An 18,286-nucleotide genomic window follows, 5' to 3' on the forward strand; every position below is an offset into this window, starting at 1 on the left:
CGTGGATTTCATGCACTTTTCAGAGATTAGCGATTTACTTGAATTTTGTTTTAAATGTAATTTAAAATGTAAAGGCTGTGGAAGTATACCAGACATTGTTAGAATACTCTGGTGTCCGTTTGAGGTTTTATATTCATTAAAATATTATAAAGGTCATCATTTTTCAAAATGGTATGGGTAAACACGGTCCCTAACGCGAAGCTGCAAACTAGCGTTTCCCTAATGTGAGACAAATGTTGAATGTCGAATATGAAACTAACTTCACCAGCCATACAAACACTTCGCCGCGAAATGGATTTGAACCTTCTCGGATTCCGTTTAACTTGTAGCCAGTGTTCACAACAACCAAAAGCGAATACTGTCGAGCTTGAGAAAACATACTGCATTTCACGTTTACGAAGCGATCAATAATTTATCTACCACTGCCAATACACTGAGTTCTGGTGGTAAGTAGTGCGTGTGATAAGAGAGTGCATAGCAGTGATTTACAATGGAAATTAAATAGGCTATCAATAATAACCAATAACAGATAGTCGAGTGGGCTCCATCATCGAGTACAAGTGTAGTGAGGGGATGACAGTTCAATAGTGCGAATTGAGGTACGTTAGCTAGCTAGCTAGCTAGACTATCATTTTAATCTATAATACAGCGACTCAATAACTCATTACGACAACACCTTATCTAGTGAGCTGAGGTATATTAAACTATGTCTTTGACTGGCTAAAGGTAAAAATGGTTTTCTCAATATCTAGTTAGGTAGCTACAGTACTATCTTGCAGGCTATCTTGATATTTGCTTTTGACAAGTCGATCAGGTTGCTTTTGTCAGTGCTTACAGGCTGGCTAACATCCAGCCACGTACCCCTCTCCCCACACGAGGGTAAACAACCATGCTATCTGCTTTATCGACAATCTCTTGGTCAACAAGATATTATTTCGGGTCTTGTGACAATAATAACTGGGTTTGAATGTAATTTTATGTACTTATTTTGTCTACGCACTAGCTTACTGACGACTATCTAGAAATGTTTTTTTTTTTTTTATTGTTGTTTATCCTTCTTACCGGACCAAACCACTACCATCTGAAGCTAAGGACACACGCCGACTGAAAACAGAATACCAAAGATACAATGAAGCACACCCAATGATGGAGTCTCAGAGGAAGAGGTATGTTGCCCGGCGGTTGGCTTTGAGCAGGGAATAAGACCAGTTTGTAACATCCACAAAGAATAGTTTGTGTCCAGGGACTGACACTTTTTGTGTCAGTGGGTTGAGAACAAAGTTCCCTTTATCTTAGTTTCTTTTTCATTTCAGAGTATGTGTCCTGATTTAGCTTGTTGTGTGTGTGTGTGTGTGTGATTTATTTTTAAGCTCTGGAGAGGACAGCCCTGGGGAAAGAGGATTGCTCCACTTGTGGAAGGGCTACTCCTGTAGTCTCACCCCAGACAGGGTTCTCCTTCCCCGGCCAGTGCTGCAGGTAGCCCTGGGAACCAGCCATGGAGTTATGCTCGTGGAAGGTAAAGCTTTATCGAAATATATGTATCTCACTATACATATTTCAAGTCTGTCAGGATCTGTATCCTGTCTAAATTCTGTCCTTGTGACCCATCACAGGGGGGCAGGTGTACAGCTTTGGGGCATTGCCGTGGAAACAGACCCAGGTGTCGGAGCCTCTGGAGCCCGTTCTTGAGAGCACGCTCAGCGGCCAGCGCGTCGTCTCCGTGGCGGCGGGCGGGCGCCACAGCGGGGCGGTGACGGAGGACGGAGGGGTGCACATGTGGGGGGAGAACGCCGCGGGCCAGTGTGGGGTGCCAGGGGTCAGCGTAGTCCCCAACCCCACCCCTGTGGGCGTGCTGGACCCAGACACTTGCCCCCCTCACAGCGTCCGCATCCTGGAGCTGGCGTGCGGGGAGCAGCACTCCCTGGCTCTTTCCGCCCAGCACGAGGTGTGGGCCTGGGGCAGCGGCTCCCAGCTGGGCCTGCTCACCACGGCCTTCCCTGTGTGGAAGCCCCAGAGGGTGGAGCATTTGGCGGGGAGGCACGTGCTGCAGGTGGCCTGTGGAGCGACGCACAGCCTGGCCCTCGTGCGCTGCCTGGGCCCCCTGGATCTTCGCAGGCCCTTCCCTGACAAGTGTGGCCAGTGCCACCAGCAGCTCTACACTATGACTGACAAGGAGGACCATGTGATCATCTCAGACAGCCACTACTGCCCCCTGGGAGTGGAGCTGGGGGAGGGGGAGGCCAGGCCAGGCCTCGGGGGAGGCTCCAAGGCACCGCGTCTCCGTAGTTCTCCATCAGAACCCCTCCTCTCCTCCCTCAGCTCGGTCTCGGCACCCCCTGCCTCTCCTGCTGGGCCCCCAGAACCTTCCTCCAAAGACCCCGGACTCACCCAGCCACAGCCCTGCGGAACAGACCCAGAGCATGTCCTCCCTCCACCGCACCCTACAGAACCACAACCCCCACCGCCCTGCCCCACAGCCTCAGGTCACTCCCACCCCCAGGCCCCCCAGGGGAGGGAAACAGGCAACCCCCAGAGAGACCCCCAGCCCTCGTCGGCCCATGTGGACGGCAGTCAGGCCGCTGGGGGTGGAGGTGGGGGCGCGGGGGCCAAGAGCTCCCCTTACCCAGACGAGCAGGAGGTGAAGGACTACCTGAAGAGGCTTTCAGACCAGACTCTGGCCGAGCAGACGGCCAAGACCCTCGCTGGAGCGACCGCTCTGCAGGTGTGTGACCTCTCAGCGCTAGGCGGATTCCTGGTGACTGTCACACTACTTAGTAACTGGTGACACCACCACCGCCTCTCTGTTATTGAGAATTGAGGCCAACCAATGCTGGTTATATTGCCACAGCTCTGTGCTCGACATCCGTAACGATGATTTGTCATATTGTTTGAGCCCGTAGCTAACGCCAGTGTTTCTTAGCCCTAACTGTCTACCATGTTGCTTCAGCCCGTCCTGGAGCCCGACCCTCCGGAGCCAGAAGCAGGCAGTCAGCCCCCCAGCACGGCCAGCTCCACCCTCAACAGCCTGGTCGTGTCCTGTGCCTCGGCTGTGGGCGAGCGCGTGGCCTCCACCTACGAAGCCCTCTCCCTGAAGAAGATGATGAACTACTACTACCCCTCGGTGGGTGTCGGGGGGCCTGGGGGGGCCCCTGGGGTGGCCCCTGGGGGCCCCGGGGAGGGGGGTCTGGACAGGGTGCTCCTGGAAGAGACCATGCAGGGGAAGAAGAGCTCCAGTTTGGGGGACATCCGCGAGGAGGAGGCGGAGGGGCTGAGGAGACGCCTCTCTCTGCCCGGACTCCTCTCTCAGGGTAGATACGCTGTTCACCTCTTATCCTCCTCCTATACTAGTCTGTGTAAGTAGGACACCCCCTGTGTGTACATACGTGTTTACGTGTGTGTTTACTTGTGTGTATGTGTGTGTGTGTCTTTTGAGCTTCTCATCCCATGACCATTCGCTGTGTGTTGGAGAGCTGTTCTCTGGGACTAGCACAGTAGCCCAGCTTGCTGGCTTGTGTTTACACGTGCGTGTGTGTGTGTGTGTGTGTGTGTGCGCTTGTATGTGTGTGTGTGCGCTTGTATGTGTGTGTGCTACACAGTGTGTGAAGCATGCCCAGTGTGCGTGCATGACACGGGTTCACCTCTCAAAGGCTGCACTTGTGCTGGGATTAAAGGAACTCAGCCACAAAGGAATGCCACATAGTTAAACAGTCTTAATCAGGGACAAGGTCGGCTGCAAGGAGCCAGACAGGTCCTGATGAACAGACGACAGAGAGAGAGTGTGAAAGCAAGGGAGGCTCTGCTGTTGTGGCTGTAGATTGAGACACAAGCGAGTGTGTGCTGTCTGCAGTAGCCAGGTGAGTGTGTGTGTGTGTGTGTGTGTGTGTGGCTGGCTGGCGGCCTAGCTGAGGGATAAGGTAAGTTCCCTGCCGTTTCAGGACGTAGCAGCTTGTAGCTCCACCCTGACAGATGGCTCCCAGTGGGGACAGGTGTGTGCATGTGTGTGTGTCTATCTATGGATGTGTGTATCTTTTTATATATGTGTGTGTATACATATTCATACATGTGTGTGTGCATACATGTTTGTGTGTATAATGTGTGTGTGTATTTATATACGTGTGTGTGTATAATGTGTGTGTGTATTTATATCCGTGCATGTGTGTCCAGTGTCTCCCAGGCTGCTGCGTAAGTCCAGCCGGCCCAGACTGCAGGCCACGCCCCTCACGCCTGTGGGCGGAGTCCCAGAGGCTCGGGAGCTCCTCCCCTCTCTGCACACAGAGGTGTGGAGCTGGGGGCGGGGAGACCAGGGCCAGTTGGGCCATGGTGACACTCTACCCCGGTAAGTACCAGCCAATCACAATGAGTGGGAGGAGCTTGCCAGGGGGTAATGGTGGTTATTAAGGATAGAGGATGAAGATGTAAAATGTATATATAGTGAAATATGAAGTAAAATAGAATGTGTTTATTTTCATTGATCAGATGCTTTACATACAGTATATGGGTGGATTTGAACCTTCTACCTCTTGATCTGCAGTCAAATGTTCTAACCAGCCATACCTATTAAGTATTAAAGATTGTTGGGACAGGAGACTGCGTTTACTGGTGGAGGCTGACGGGGTGTGTTTGTTTTGTGTTCAGGCTGCAGCCTGTGTGCATCAAGAGCCTGAGCAGTAAGGAGGTGGTCCGGGTGGTTGCAGGGGCCCACCACTCAGTGGCTCTAACTGCCCAGTCCCAGGTCAGTCTGCTCCGCCCAGGATCTCACCCTCTCAGCTGGGACCGGGCTGGGAAGGGGATTTAACCTGGTGCCTGTCTGTGTGTCTGTGGGGTGTGTGTCTGTGGACTGCGTGTGTGTGTGTGTGTGTGTGTGCTTGTGCGTGTGTGTGTTTGTCTTGCAGGTGTTTACCTGGGGCAGCAACAGTTCAGGACAGCTGGGACACATGGAGTCTCCCAGCACCATCCCCCGGCTGGCCAAGGTAACCTCTCCCTCACACACATTCACTGACTCAGTGGATCTGTGACTCTGTGTGTCTGCCGTGTGTGGTAGCTGACTCAGTGTATCTGTGACTCGGTGCCTGCCGTGTGTGGTAGCTGACTCAGTGTATCTGTGACTCGGTGCCTGCCGTGTGTGGTAGCTGACTCAGTGTATCTGTGACTCGGTGCCTGCCGTGTGTGGTAGCTGACTCAGTGTATCTGTGACTCGGTGCCTGCCGTGTGTGGTAGCTGACTCAGTGTATCTGTGACTCGGTGCCTGCCGTGTGTGGTAGCTGACTCAGTGTATCTGTGCCTGCTGTGTGGTAGCTGACTCAGTGTATCTGTGACTCTGTGCCTGCTGTGTGGTAGCTGACTCAGTGTATCTGTGACTCTGTGCCTGCTGTGTGGTAGCTGTCGGAGGGGATCCGTGTGTGGGACGTGGGGGCGGGGGAGCAGCACACGGTGCTCCTGGCTGATGGGGACTGCTGCCAGCCCATCCTGTACTACAGCGGCCTGCAGGTGAGGGAGGGCCCCGCCCTCCAGGACCTCCCGTGGGCATACACCCAGCAGCCCGTACTGCTGCCCTTCTGCATGAACGTGAGTACTGTGGACATGGGAGTACTGGAGTGTGGATGTAGCACTTACCATTCAGTGTTTCCCACAGATTAGAAAGCTATATGTGGCGGGGGGGGGGGGGGGGTCGAAATAATTCACAAAATCAACAACAACAAACAAATAATTTCTGCATATGCAGGTAGCGACGCTGCATACAGGGTGCTAAATAACTTTTTAACAGGTCAGCTCCATGACGCCGGGTAAGGAGCTAGCTCTTGAAACTTCTCACCAAAAGAACGAAGGGGAACCTTCGATTAAGACATGTCCGTCGGTACCTAGCGAAAAGTAGCCTCAACTTTCCTAGACATTTAGCTACGGCACTAATGCTGAAGGCTCGCTGATGTAGCTGTCGGTCTCACTAGAACGGCGTATGCATCGTTGCTAACGTGTGCTGACGTAGTGACTGTGTGTGTATGTGAGAAAGACGCGTGCGTGAAAGAGACGGAGGGAGAGCAGGGAAAGGAAATGCAGCTGAACGAATACGCTGCGTGTTTTTACCTAAATAGCGATTAAAAAAAATGTTTTACGAAACGCAATGTGTGGCGGCCGGTGTTGATTCTGTGGCGCACCGCCACAAATTAGTCTATGTGTGGGAAACACTGCCATTGCTCGGGTTCACTCCGTGTGTGTGTGCGGTGTGTGTGTGTGCTCCAGCTGGGCTACGTGAGCGGGGTGTGTGCGGGCGGCCAGACCTGCGTGGCGCTCGCTGACCGTAACGTCACGGGCTTCATCGCCAGCTTCCACGAGCTGGCCGCCGCTGAGAGGAAGCTCTACTGCAAGCTGAGCAGCATCAAGGGCCAGATACTGCGCCCCCTGCTGGACCTGGGTAACACTGACCACAAGGACCATCATCAGACCAATAATGCTCATCACAGTCATGTAGGGGTGAATGGCTCTGATGAGGTTATGGTGCTGTCATACTCTTTAGATGTCTCTAATTCTAAATGTGTGTGTGTGTGTTTGTGTGGGTGTGTATATCTGTCTGTGTGTGTGTGTTTGTGTGGGTGTGTATATCTGTCTGTGTGTGTGTGTGTTCTCTCCGGCTCCAGAGTCCCTGGGCTCGGCTCTGGGCCCGTGTGCAGGCCTGTTCCAGATGGTGGTGGCTCGCTTCAGCCACCTGTGTCACCTGAGCGGCCAGCACTCTGCTGCGCTGACCTCCAGGCTGCAGCGGGGTCGACAGGTCAGGGGCCTGGTCCTCCTGGACAACAGCAGCATCTTCCTGGACTCCTACAGAGAGCACGTCCCCCCCTCTTTACTCTCTCTCACACACACACACGTATACACAGTTAAACATACACACTACACACATTCACACATACACTACACACACCCATGTTCTTCATGGGGATAGGCTTAGCTCAGTGTTTCAAACATTTGACTGCCGTTAGAGAAGTCGCAGGTTCAAATCCGCCCTGGACTGCTAAATGACCCCTCCCCTGTCTGTCTGTCTGTGCTCAGGTACTGCTGCTCTGTGGGGAACCTGCAGGTCATGGGGGGTTTCCAAACCCTGGCCAAGCCCTGCCTGTGAGTCCTCACTTCACCCCACAAACCCCTCCTCCAGCCAGCTACCTGCATGAGTACTGTCAGCTGCATCGAAACAAGGACTAAGCCATATATAGTGATATCTGTGCAGCATCAGCGATAAATGTAGTCATCGTAATCTGTACAAAGTGTCAGATGTCAAAAACGCTGAGTCACAACGAGAGGAGTTGTAGTGTGACCAGTGTCTCTCGTCCCTCCCTCTCTCCTGCAGGGAAGTGTGTAGTGTGACCAGTGTCTCTCGTCCCTCCCTCTCTCTTGCAGGGATGTGTTTGGGAAGAGCCCCGAGGTGCTGCAGCGCCTGGCTGAGTCCAGCGATGACAGCACTTCCCCCTCCGACCTGCTGACGGCGCTGTTCCACCTGCCTCTGCTGCACCTGCAGCAGTACGCCCGGCTGCTCCTCAAGCTGGCCGGCTGCTTTGAAGCGGTAGGGTGTGGAGCGCGCTCACTTTACATGCTGTTCATCCGCTATCGACACGCTCCTAATGGTGTGTGTGGTGTGTGTGTGTGTGTGTGCCAGACTTCTGAGGACCACCAGCAGCTCCAGGAAGGCTGCTCCAGGTTCGAGGCGCTGGCTCTTCACCTGAAGAGGAAGAGGAAGGAGGCAGAGTACACCTGCCACTTCTGGAAGAGCTTCCCTGGCAAGATGACTGTGAGTGTGTGAGGGTGTGTGTGTGTGTGTGTGTGTGTGTGAGGGTGTGTGTGTGTGAGGGTGTGTGTGTGTGTGTGTGAGGGTGTGTTTGGGGATGACTGGGTGAAGGTGTGTGAGGGATGAAGGAAAGGAGGGAGGTGTGAGAGTGGCTGAGCGACTGACTCTGTGGAGAGAGAGAAAGAAAGTAACAAAATAAAGCGAGTGAGTCTGACAGTAGATCTGTCTGTATGCGGTTGGTGTGTATCGCCTACATTTCCCAGGATTCCCTGCGGAAGCCGCATCGCAGGCTGATCTGTGAGAGCAGCAACAAGGCTCTGACGCTGCAGAACGCCGGAAGGTTCTCGGTCAACTGGTTCATCCTCTTCAATGACGCCCTCGTCCACGCTCAGGTGAGCAACACACACACACACACACCACACACACACAGACACACACCACACACACACAGGAACAAGTGCCTGGGTCCAGTCCTGTCAGTGATAACTAACCCAGTTTGAAGTCTTATCTTGCTGTTGACTCTTTATAAGTTTCAAGTTTGTGTTTGTCTTTGTTCTGTCAGGGCGTGGTGCCTTATAAAAGCCTTGTAAGTATAATGCCATTTCAGAGCCCCCAGATGGCCAGGGCTGGCCTTAGGACACTGCAGGCCTGGACACACACACACACACGCACTGTTATCCTAGTCATCACCTTTTAACACAGACAGCACCACATCAAAAATATGGTGAGAAATGGGTTCCACATTTCATGGGGATTCTTCTCTGGGTGCACAGGAGAGACGCTCCTCTTGGAACAGTGTCTATGGCCTATTACTCCTCCTTTAACCCTGTCTCCGTCAGAAACACACACCCTAGGGCCCATGTCCCCAAGCCTGCAGCTGAAATGTCCCTTAGCCCAGCTCTGGCCCTCTGACCACAGGGCTAGGACACTAGGGAGAGCTGAACTGACCATAACCAAGACTCTGGGTTTACACCTCCACACTGTTCCTCAAGGTGTCACAGCTGAGATGTGTCTGAGGGGGGGGGGGGGGGGGGGGGGGGGTGGAGTGGGGTTAGTGCACATGTGTCAAACTCAAGGCCCAGCTTAAATGGTGTATTGAAATAAGTCTACGCTGCTTTACAGCTCGCATTGACCATAAACGGTACGGCAAAGTGACGACATCCCGCCTCTAGAAAGCAGTGTATGTACACATCAGTGTTTAAGGCAAAGTTTAACTGTGGGTGAAGGCGAACATGGTTTGAATGACAGTACTCCAATGCAGCCGGTTCTGCAAACGTAGGCTACCCCATGCGCATTTTTAGCCAAGGTCCCCGGGCATTCAACCCAAGTTGGTATCGCTCTTGAACTTGGTTAGAGTACTCAGCCAAGCTAGCATGTTTCTGCTTCCCCTGTCGACAATTTGGAGCCAGAAATGATAAAGCCATCACCTTCACTAGACAAGGTTTTACCGATTAGAAAACGGCAATGTTTATTTTAAATAAAGCCCAAAAAGCTATTTTGCGCTGAAATGAAGGCCAACATTTTTCGGTTGCACGCTGTGCGCGCTCGCATTACCTGTGGAAGTCCGTATCCAGCATCATAAATATAGATAAATATGCCAAATTTAGCCTTGAAGAAAAACAGCAGATTGTCCAAGAATTAAAAGTCGGACTGCAATCGCGGCAGAATATGTTCAAAAAAGCTAGAGCTAAAAACAATGTTTTGACATCGTTACATGGTAGTTACAACTGAAGGTCAACCATAATGCTGATGTGGCCCTCAGAGAAAGTGAGTTTGACACCCCTGGGTTAGTGTGTTGGTGGTGAGAAGTCTTGGTTATGACTGTTTCCTGTCCTGACACAGCAGATTCACTTCTCCCCACACGGTGATCCTTCCTGTTTCCTCGGGCACACAATACACACACCACGGCTACACACACAACACACACACCACACACACCACGGCTACACAAACAAAACACACACCACGGCTACTCAAACACAGCACACAAACATACACACACACAGTCCACGCCCCTCCCCCTAGCGTGCACCTATTGTTCCCTTTCCCCCGCGTGTCGTGCCAGCCTTGCCTTGCCCCCCTCTCTCTCTGTGTGTGAGACTGTCCTGTCCGACCGGTCGAATCTCCGTCAAACCAGCCCTCAGGCATACCACCGGCCCTCGGGCCTACCACCGGCACCACCGGCCCTCGGGCTTACCACCGGCCCTCGGGCTTACCACCGGCCCTCAGGCATACCACCGGCACCACCGGCCCTCGGGCCTACCACCGGCCCTCGGGCTTACCACCGGCCCTCAGCAGGCCTACCACCGGCACCACCGGCCCTCGGGCCTACCACCACCCCTCGGGCCTACCACCGGCCCTCAGCAGGCCTACCACCGGCCCTCGGGCTTACCACCGGCCCTCGGGCCTACCACCGGCCCTCGGGCCTACCACCACCCCTCGGGCCTACCACCGGCCCTCAGCAGGCTTACCACCGGCCCTCAGCAGGCTTACCACCGGCCCTCGGGCCTACCACCGGCCCTCGGGCTTACCACCGGCCCTCGGGCCTACCACCGGCACCACCACCCCTCGGGCCTACCACCGGCCCTCAGCAGGCTTACCACCGGCCCTCAGCAGGCTTACCACCGGCCCTCGGGCCTACCACCGGCCCTCAGCAGGCTTACCACCGGCCCTCAGCAGGCCTACCACCGGCCCTCAGCAGGCCTACCACCACCCCTCGGGCCTACCACCGGCCCTCAGCAGGCTTACCACCGGCCCTCGGGCCTACCACCGGCCCTCAGGCTTACCACCGGCCCTCGGGCTTACCACCGACCCTCAGCAGGCCTACCACCGGCCCTCGGGCCTACAATCGGCACCTTTTTTTGGTGAACAAGCTTTTCAAAGTCTCAGTCCCACACAGCCTGCTAGCAGCTGGATGAGATGGATGGAAGATAAGTCACAGCTGCAACTAAAACCACTTCTCCCAGAGGTCAAGTGGCTTGGCCCCCTGCTAGTCGCAGTCATATTCCTAGTTATGTATGTAGAAGTGTCTGTCTGTCTCCTGTTGTGGACGGCTCTTCTGTGTACCTTAACACCCCTGTCATGTCCCACCCTCTCCTCCAGTTCTCCACCCATCACGTCTTCCCATTGGCCACTCTGTGGGTTGAGCCTATCCCGGAAGAGAACACTGGCCAGTGAGTGTGTCAATCACCCTATCAACCAATCTCTATGTACACATTTGGGTGTGTGGGTGTGTAGGTTCTCTGTGTGAGCGCGGTGTGTGTGTGTGTGTGTGTGCAGGTACGGGCTCAAGGTGATATCTCCTGAAGAGACGTTTGTGCTGCTGGCCTGTTCTTCGATGGAGAAGGTAGATCTCACCTCTGGATCCACACACATCCTACAGATGTCAAATAACGAGACAAAAACATGAAACAGTACAAAAACACACCAGTTCCTTGTGTGTGTGAGCTGATGTGTGTGTGAGCTGATGTGTGTGTGTGCGTCTGGCTCACAGACCAAGTGGCTCCGCTCCATCAACCAGGCAGTGGACCTGGCTCTGAGCGTGTCGGGGCAGGAGGCTGGGGCATCAGCCTCGGGGGCGGGGCAGAGGGCGGAGCCTCCCATCTCCCGGACCGCCTCCTACACCTTCTACAAGGACAGCCGTCTGAAGGAGGCCACCTACGAGGGGCGCTGGCTGGCCGGCAAGCCCAACGGGAGGTGAGTTCCCTGGGGAGAGGGTCTGTCTGGCCTGGGTCTCCCCCGTCACATCCAGACCGGAACTGAACAGGGCGCTGCTGTGTGGTTGGAAAGACCGTCTTGGATGCTGCTGTTCTACATGGACTGGTGAAGGATTTTGGTTCTGCACGAGGGGTGTGTCTCTTTTAAGGATGTTTTTTTTGACGGATGATGATTGGTTGTGCTCTTGTTAGGGGTGTGGTGAGGTGGTCTGATGGGAGAATCTACACGGGAACCTTCAAGAATGGACTGGAGGATGGGTAAGAGTTACTGTAACACCAGCTTTTACAAATGTGATCCATTCAAATGTGTTACAGTCACATGACACGTTTTATGTGTGTGTGTGTGTGTAGGTATGGAGACTACGTGGTGCCCAACAAGGCTCTGAACAAGAGTGACCACTACCAGGGTCACTGGAAGGAGGGGAAGATGCACGGCCAGGGGTTATACAGGTCAGAGGTCACGCATGTCAGGGGTCACGCATGTCAGGGGTCACACAGGTCAGAGAGACAGCCTGGCTGTGTGTGTGTGGGGCAGGTTAGTCCACTATGGTTCTAGCCTGCGTAGACCAGGTCTAGTCCATCGTGGTTCTAATCTAGCCTAGCCAGGGTACAGCCCATGTAGTCCAGTGGATTTCCAGCGTGTGGTTGTTGGTGCAGGTACGCTACAGGGGAGGTGTACGAGGGCTCCTTCCAGGACAACATGCGTCACGGCCACGGCATGCTGCGCAGCGGCACGCTCAACTCCTGCTGCCCCAGCGTCTTCATCGGCCACTGGCTGCAGGACAGGAAGTGTGGCTACGGCGTGCTGGATGACATCACCAGGGGGGAGAAGTACATGGGCATGTGGCATGACGACCAGCGGCAGGGCACAGGCGTCATCGTCACCCAGTTTGGCCTCTACTACGAAGGAGCTTTCTGCAACAACAAGATGATGGTGAGACACACTCCTCCTCCTGTTCCTCCTCCTGCTGGCCAGATCCGTTATTTAACCTTCATCTGTGCTCTCTCTCTCTATCCTCTGTGTCTCTGTCTTTCTCTCCCTCTCTCTCTCTCTCTCTCTCTCTCTCTCTCTCTCTCCTCTCTCTCTCTCTCTCTCTCTCTCTCTCTCTCTCTCTCTCTCTCTCTCTCTCTCTCTCTCTGTGTCTCTCCCTCTCTTCTCTCTTCTCTCTCTCTCTTGCGCTCGCTCTCGCTCTCTCTCTCTCTCTCTCTCTCTCTCCTCTGTGTCTCTCTCTCTATTCTCTCTCTCTCTCTCTCTCTCTCTCAGGGTACTGGGGTGCTGCTGTCTGAAGATGATACTACTTATGAAGGGGAATTTTCAGAGGACTGGACTCTCAATGGGAAGGTGATTGAAAACTGACTATACACACACAAAGGACACAGGGCCCACACGCACCACACACGCACCACACACACACCACACACACACCACACACACATCCGTGCTCATGTGTGCTGCTCTCCCCAGGGGGTGCTCACCATGCCTAATGGAGACCTGTTTGAAGGCTCCTTCTCTGGGGAGTGGGGCTCGGGGTTAAAGGTCACAGGCTCCTACTTCAAACCCAACCTCTACGACACAGACAAGGACAAGACCCACTCGGTGTAAGTGTGTGTGTTTGTGTTCAAATGTCTTTCCATAACACTCAGATTTGTTGTAATACTGAGACAAAGTAAATAAGACATGCCTGTGTGTGTGTGTGTGTGTGTCGTCAGTAAGCTGGGCCGCCTGGTGGTGTGTGCGGAGGACAAGTGGAGGGCTGTGTTTGAGGAGTGCTGGAGCCAGCTGGGCTGTGAGGCCCCGGGGCAGGGCGAGCACAGCCAGGCCTGGGACCACATCGCTGTGGCCCTCACCTCCAGCAGGAGGCAGCACCGAGACAGGTACGCACAGAATTACACACCAACACGCACACACACACATAATACACATATATACACACTACTGGGACAACATTTCTGTGCACTGACCGTGTGCGTGCGTGTGTGTGTGTGCGTGTGTGTGTGTGTGTGTGTGTGTGTGTGTGTTCCAGCCCGGAGCTGGGACTGAGCCGGACTCAGAGTAAGACCTTAGAGAGTCTGGAGTTTATTCCCCAGCAAACAGGCCCTGTTACCATGGAGACGTACGACAGTATCCGCCATTACCTCATCAAGGTGAGCCCACATAAACCCTCCCTAATCCCTGTCTCCAGATGGACACACCGAGGGGGGGAGGGGGGGGGGGGGGAAGGATAGAGAGAGGGGGAAAGGGAGAGAGAGATAAGAGGAGAGGGGGGGGGGGGTGGGGGGAGAGAGAGATACCGAGATCATTGGTCCAATCACCTGTCTACCCCCCACCCTCCTCCCCCCCCCCCCCCCCCCCCCCCCGCCCTCCTCCCCCCCCCCCCCCCCCCCTCAGGCGTGTGACACCCCCCTGCACCCCCTGGGGCGTCTGCTGGAGGCGCTGGTGGCCGTCTACAGGATGACCTACGTGGGCGTGGGCGCCAACCGCAGGCTCCTCCCCCAGGCCGTCAGCGAGGTCATGTCCTACCTGGCACGCATCTTCCAGCTGGTCAGGTCAGCCTGCGTACGGCCGGCCGGAAGGGGGGGGACGGGGGGTTAACAGTTACCTGGAGAGCTAGTGTGTCTAGATGAATCAGATGGAACTGGAAGTATACCTGCCTCTGTGTGGATGTTAGGTTCCTGTTCCCTGATCTACCAGAAGAGGGCGGTCTCATCCCAGAACCCTCCAGCCTGGACACGAAGGAGTCTTCCTCCACCAGCAACCAGCTGGAGTCCCCTAAACCTGGGTAGAATTGCAGCACACACACACCCCTCCAAGCTGGGACAATAATACGCCCCCCCAAAAAAGAATGATGGCGTCAGCAAATTAAATTGTTTGTCTGTGTGTCTGTGTGTGTGTGTGTGTCTGTCTGTCTGTGTGTATGTGTGTCTGTGTGTGTGTGTGTGTGCTCCTGCAGGCGTGTGGTGAGCAGCTCGGCCCTGCTCCTGCCCGTGCTGCTGCCTCGTCTCTACCCCCCTCTGTTCACGCTGTACGCCCTGGAGAAGGAGCGCGAGGACGACGCCTACTGGGACTGTGTCATCAGGCTGAACAAGCAGCCTGACCTGGCCCTGCTGGCCTTCCTGGGCGTGCAGCAGTCAGTCTGACGCTCTCACACACACACACATCAACACACACACATCTTCATCACACCCACACACACACACAGGTTTATGAGATTATGGTCTTTTGTCTTTCAGGAAGTTCTGGCCCGTGTCTTTCTCCTCCTCAGACCCCGTGTTGGGAGACAAGCAGCAGGTAGAACAACACTCCACGAAAAAGATGATCAAACATGTTATTACAGTGGACTTCATGCATCTCTCTCTCCCTGTCTCTCTCCTGGGTATCGCTATCTCCCTCCCACTCCCTGTCTCTGTTCCTCCCTGTCTTCCTCCCTGTCTTCCTCTCTCTCTCCCTGTCTCTCTTCCTCTCTCTCCCCTATCTCGTCTTCCCTGTCTCTCTTCCTCTCTCTCTCTCCCTGTCTCTCTTCCTCTCTCTCCCTCTCTTTCTCTCTCCCTCCCTCTCTCTTCTTCCCCGTCTCTCTCTCTCTCCCCCCCCCCCCAGGTTCTCTCCACTACTAAGGACTCCTGCTTTGCGTCTGCAGTAGAGACCTTGCAGCAGATCAGGTAGGCTGCTATCAGGATCCAAACACTGACTCAAAGCCTCAGGTTGAAGTGATGAGTCGTCTGACTTGTGTGTGTTTGCTCCCCTCTCCCCCCCAGCACCACTTTCACCCCATCAGACAAGCTGCAGGTCATCCAAATGACCTTCGAGGACATCACACAGGAAGTGCTGTCCCTGCTGAAGGAGGACTTCCTGTGGTCCATGGATGACCTGTTTCCCGTCTTCCTGTATGTGGTACTGCGAGCGCGGTGAGTGGCATGCTCCTCCCCCACCTCCAGATTCCCACCAATCAGGATCATTCTAGCATCCCTGCGCCCTCCGACCCCAGGGTGTGACCTGTGGGGGGATTCTGGACCACTAAGATGACCGCTGACGGCGGCGGTCACTGGAGTGTGTCGCTGTTGTCTTGACGACAAAATTGTGTGTTTCAGTATCAGGAACCTGGGGTCGGAGGTCAGTCTGATTGAGGACCTGATGGACCCCTGTGTCCAGCATGGAGAGCATGGGATCATGTTTACTACACTCAAGGTACACACACACACACACACATACTGTATATATACACAGACACAACCCTAGGTTATACATAATACTATAACCTATTGTCTGTAAATGACTATCCTACAGTCATTTACAGCCTACATTAATGGATTGTATATGGAACAATGTTTGTAAATCTCTGTTAGGTTACTGTCAGTTGATCCTGATTTGCTCTTTGTTTTGTCGCTCCATATCTCTCCATCCTCCCCGCCCCTCCCCTCTCTCCCAGGCCTGCTACTATCAGATCCAGCATGAGAAGATCTCCTAAGTGCGTGTCCCGCTCCACCCCACCCCCCCCAGACAGACGGAGTGCTCCGCTCCACCCCACCCCCCCCAGACAGACGGAGTGCTCCGCTCCACCCCACCCCCCCCAGACAGACGGAGTGCTCCGCTCCACCCCCCCAGACAGACGGAGTGCTCCGCTCCACACACCCTGCTCTCAGCATGAGGCACCAGGGCCCGACGGCATGGCCTGAGGGCGGGGCCGGGATTGGAGGGCTGCGGGGGGGGGGGGGGGGGGGTGACCTGTCAGAACAGCCAGAGGAGGATCACCGTGAAGGGACTGCTTACTGCCCATCTGCTGTGCTGGGGCCCAGTCACCCCCCCTCACACACACACACACTAACCTCCACTAACATACAGATATACACCACTCACAAACACAGCTGAGCTTACTGTATTGGCCGTTTTTTTTTTTACCGTGAGAATCAGTTTTCAAGCTCGGATCAGTTTCCTCTCAGTATTATAACACACAGCTCAGTGTGTGTTTGTGAGGCTGTGTGTTTGTATGTGCCATGGAACTAAAGACGATCCACTGTGAAGCGTTTCATCCATTCCTGATTCCTGAACAGACGCTGACGACTGCTTGTCATCTGATGGGTCTTCCACCTGTGAGCTGAGCAGCAGCCTGTGCTCTCTCCTGCACCAGGTGTCCCCCCACCAGGGGGAGCTCTTCCATCACACCAGTCTGCTGACCTCATGTTCTTCCATGCACACGCACTCACACCAGTGCCTGGAGGCCCCGGGGGGGGGGGTCTGTGTTGGAATCTACTGAGGTGTTCTGGTGGTTGTAATACTGTTCTCAGTGTTTTGATGGATTTTTTTTGACAAACTGTTTGTTCGTGTTATTTTTGAAACACTGTTATTATTTTAATAGTATGTTTTATTATTATTTTACGTTTACAACATGGCTTAAGAAATGGTTCACAATGTAGATGAAAGCGATGGAAGAAGGAAGGTTCTAGTGTATCAAAGGCTTTAGAAGTGTTAAAGGAAACCTTTTTTCCTGTTGAAGTTCCTAAACTATCTGTTTCTTTATCAGTGTTTTGATCTATATAAACATCTCAGCTGATGAGAGGATTCAATGAGACAGTTCTGTTTGGGACTACCACACTGATGTGGACCCGACCTTACAGACATGGGTCCATACTGCCTGAACAGAAGAAGGATTCCCTAGAGGAAGTTGGGAAGAATATGACAGTTGGACAGTTCACAAGGATGTCATTGAAGAACGATCAGAAACACCCATCCGTTTCTGGGGTTTATTACTATCGCCTCAATGAACCAATAGAGAAAGTTATAAGTATTTACATTGTAATATTCCTTCAAAGTGGGTAATCAAATTAACTGTATGAGTCCACAAATCAGTGCAGGTGGACTCAAGTCTTTGTTTTGATATGTATGAATCAAGTGTTGAGGTGATTCCGTGGGACATGGTTGGTGACACACTGTTCATTAGGACTCACACCGTCCACGTGAAAGTGCTATTTTAAATGTATTTAAGTACCAGATTTAAAAAAAATATGTTAAATTGATCGGGTATTAATCTTCCTGTTATATTTGTACTAGTAGGCTATGGTTAGCAGCAAACCAGAGGCTTTCCACTGGTGATGGACTGTGTGGTTATCTCTCCCTAGGTGCTGGGACACCATTAACCTAGACAGCATCTATGAAATGTTTCATTAAGGTCCTGTAGAAAGTGGCTGTTCCTTCAATTCAAATATTCTCATCTTCCTAAATTGTTCATTTCTGTCAGATACGAACATAAGACAAAAAGGCAATAAAGGGATCTGATGAGCGATGGAACTGTTGTCGGGCTGGTCGTCCAGCTGCATTGAATTAGATTTTTTTTGTCTATGGATTTGTGTGTCAGAAGATGTCACGGAGTCCAAAGTACAGTAGCAATCCTCTTAGCTGGGAGACACCTAAAAGCCTTCACACAAAGAGGGAGAGAGAGAATTCATGGTCAAAGCTAAAAGATATAGTTGAGGTGAAAGCCTTTTACAACACAGGAGATAATCTATGTTTAAAGTTCCAAGTCCCAATATGGGGCAGGGTAGGTTACTGTACTATTTTTAAAGTGACTGTCATGTAGGATCCTGTGGCCACATGTTAACAATCCAGATTGTGCAGCGTAGTGAAACAACATCAGCAGAGAGATAACTAACCATGAGAAAAATAAATGATTCTGGCTCAAGTCAAGTGTAGGAAGCGCTTCCAGCTGTTGCTTGTTGCAGCTCAGTGTTTAATTAAACGTCCAGGTTTTCTTGGTCTTGGGAGCTATACCAGGCAGTGTCATCACTGTCTGACGTGTGTTACAAGCAG

The 18,286-nt window shown here is 53.2% G+C and overlaps 1 protein-coding gene across 4 annotated transcripts; it reads left to right on the forward strand.

The window, feature by feature from the left end:
• The first annotated feature begins 302 nt into the window (after positions 1–302).
• Positions 303–17,759, forward strand: als2b (alsin Rho guanine nucleotide exchange factor ALS2 b). Of its 4 annotated transcripts, none has more exons than XM_047031471.1 (34): positions 303–446; positions 1,088–1,166; positions 1,371–1,516; positions 1,614–2,722; positions 2,948–3,353; positions 4,165–4,336; positions 4,636–4,732; positions 4,893–4,970; positions 5,380–5,565; positions 6,238–6,409; positions 6,633–6,819; positions 7,042–7,107; positions 7,387–7,549; positions 7,643–7,774; positions 8,035–8,163; positions 8,334–8,357; positions 10,874–10,944; positions 11,051–11,117; positions 11,265–11,467; positions 11,680–11,745; positions 11,839–11,937; positions 12,145–12,421; positions 12,752–12,829; positions 12,953–13,086; positions 13,198–13,362; positions 13,512–13,632; positions 13,877–14,034; positions 14,157–14,267; positions 14,439–14,615; positions 14,719–14,776; positions 15,083–15,144; positions 15,241–15,390; positions 15,574–15,670; positions 15,912–17,759. In XM_047031471.1, exons 2-34 carry the CDS (start codon positions 1,144–1,146, stop codon positions 15,948–15,950), a joined length of 5,223 nt encoding a protein of 1,740 aa, XP_046887427.1. In that variant the 5' UTR covers positions 303–446; positions 1,088–1,143; the 3' UTR covers positions 15,951–17,759. The 4 variants fall into 4 exon arrangements, with proteins under 4 accessions (XP_046887427.1, XP_046887428.1, XP_046887430.1 ...); XM_047031474.1 differs by having other exon boundaries at positions 304–446; positions 2,948–3,308; XM_047031472.1 differs by lacking the exon at positions 8,334–8,357.
• The last annotated feature ends 527 nt before the right edge of the window (positions 17,760–18,286 follow it).

The sequence above is a fragment of the Hypomesus transpacificus genome, chromosome 12 (assembly GCF_021917145.1).
Source record: "Hypomesus transpacificus isolate Combined female chromosome 12, fHypTra1, whole genome shotgun sequence".
Lineage (NCBI taxonomy): Eukaryota > Metazoa > Chordata > Actinopteri > Osmeriformes > Osmeridae > Hypomesus > Hypomesus transpacificus.

What these genes read in the sequence shown, in the direction of transcription:
- als2b (XM_047031471.1), top strand. Translation starts at nt 1,144, where the DNA reads ATGATGGAGTCTCAGAGGAAGAG. An exon ending in CTCCTCCTATACTAGTCTGT is followed by an intron (nt 3,354 to 4,164) that starts GTAAGTAGGACA and finishes ATGTGTGTCCAG; the next exon opens with TGTCTCCCAGGCTGCTGCGT. An exon ending in TCCGCCATTACCTCATCAAG is followed by an intron (nt 13,633 to 13,876) that starts GTGAGCCCACAT and finishes CCCCCCCCTCAG; the next exon opens with GCGTGTGACACCCCCCTGCA.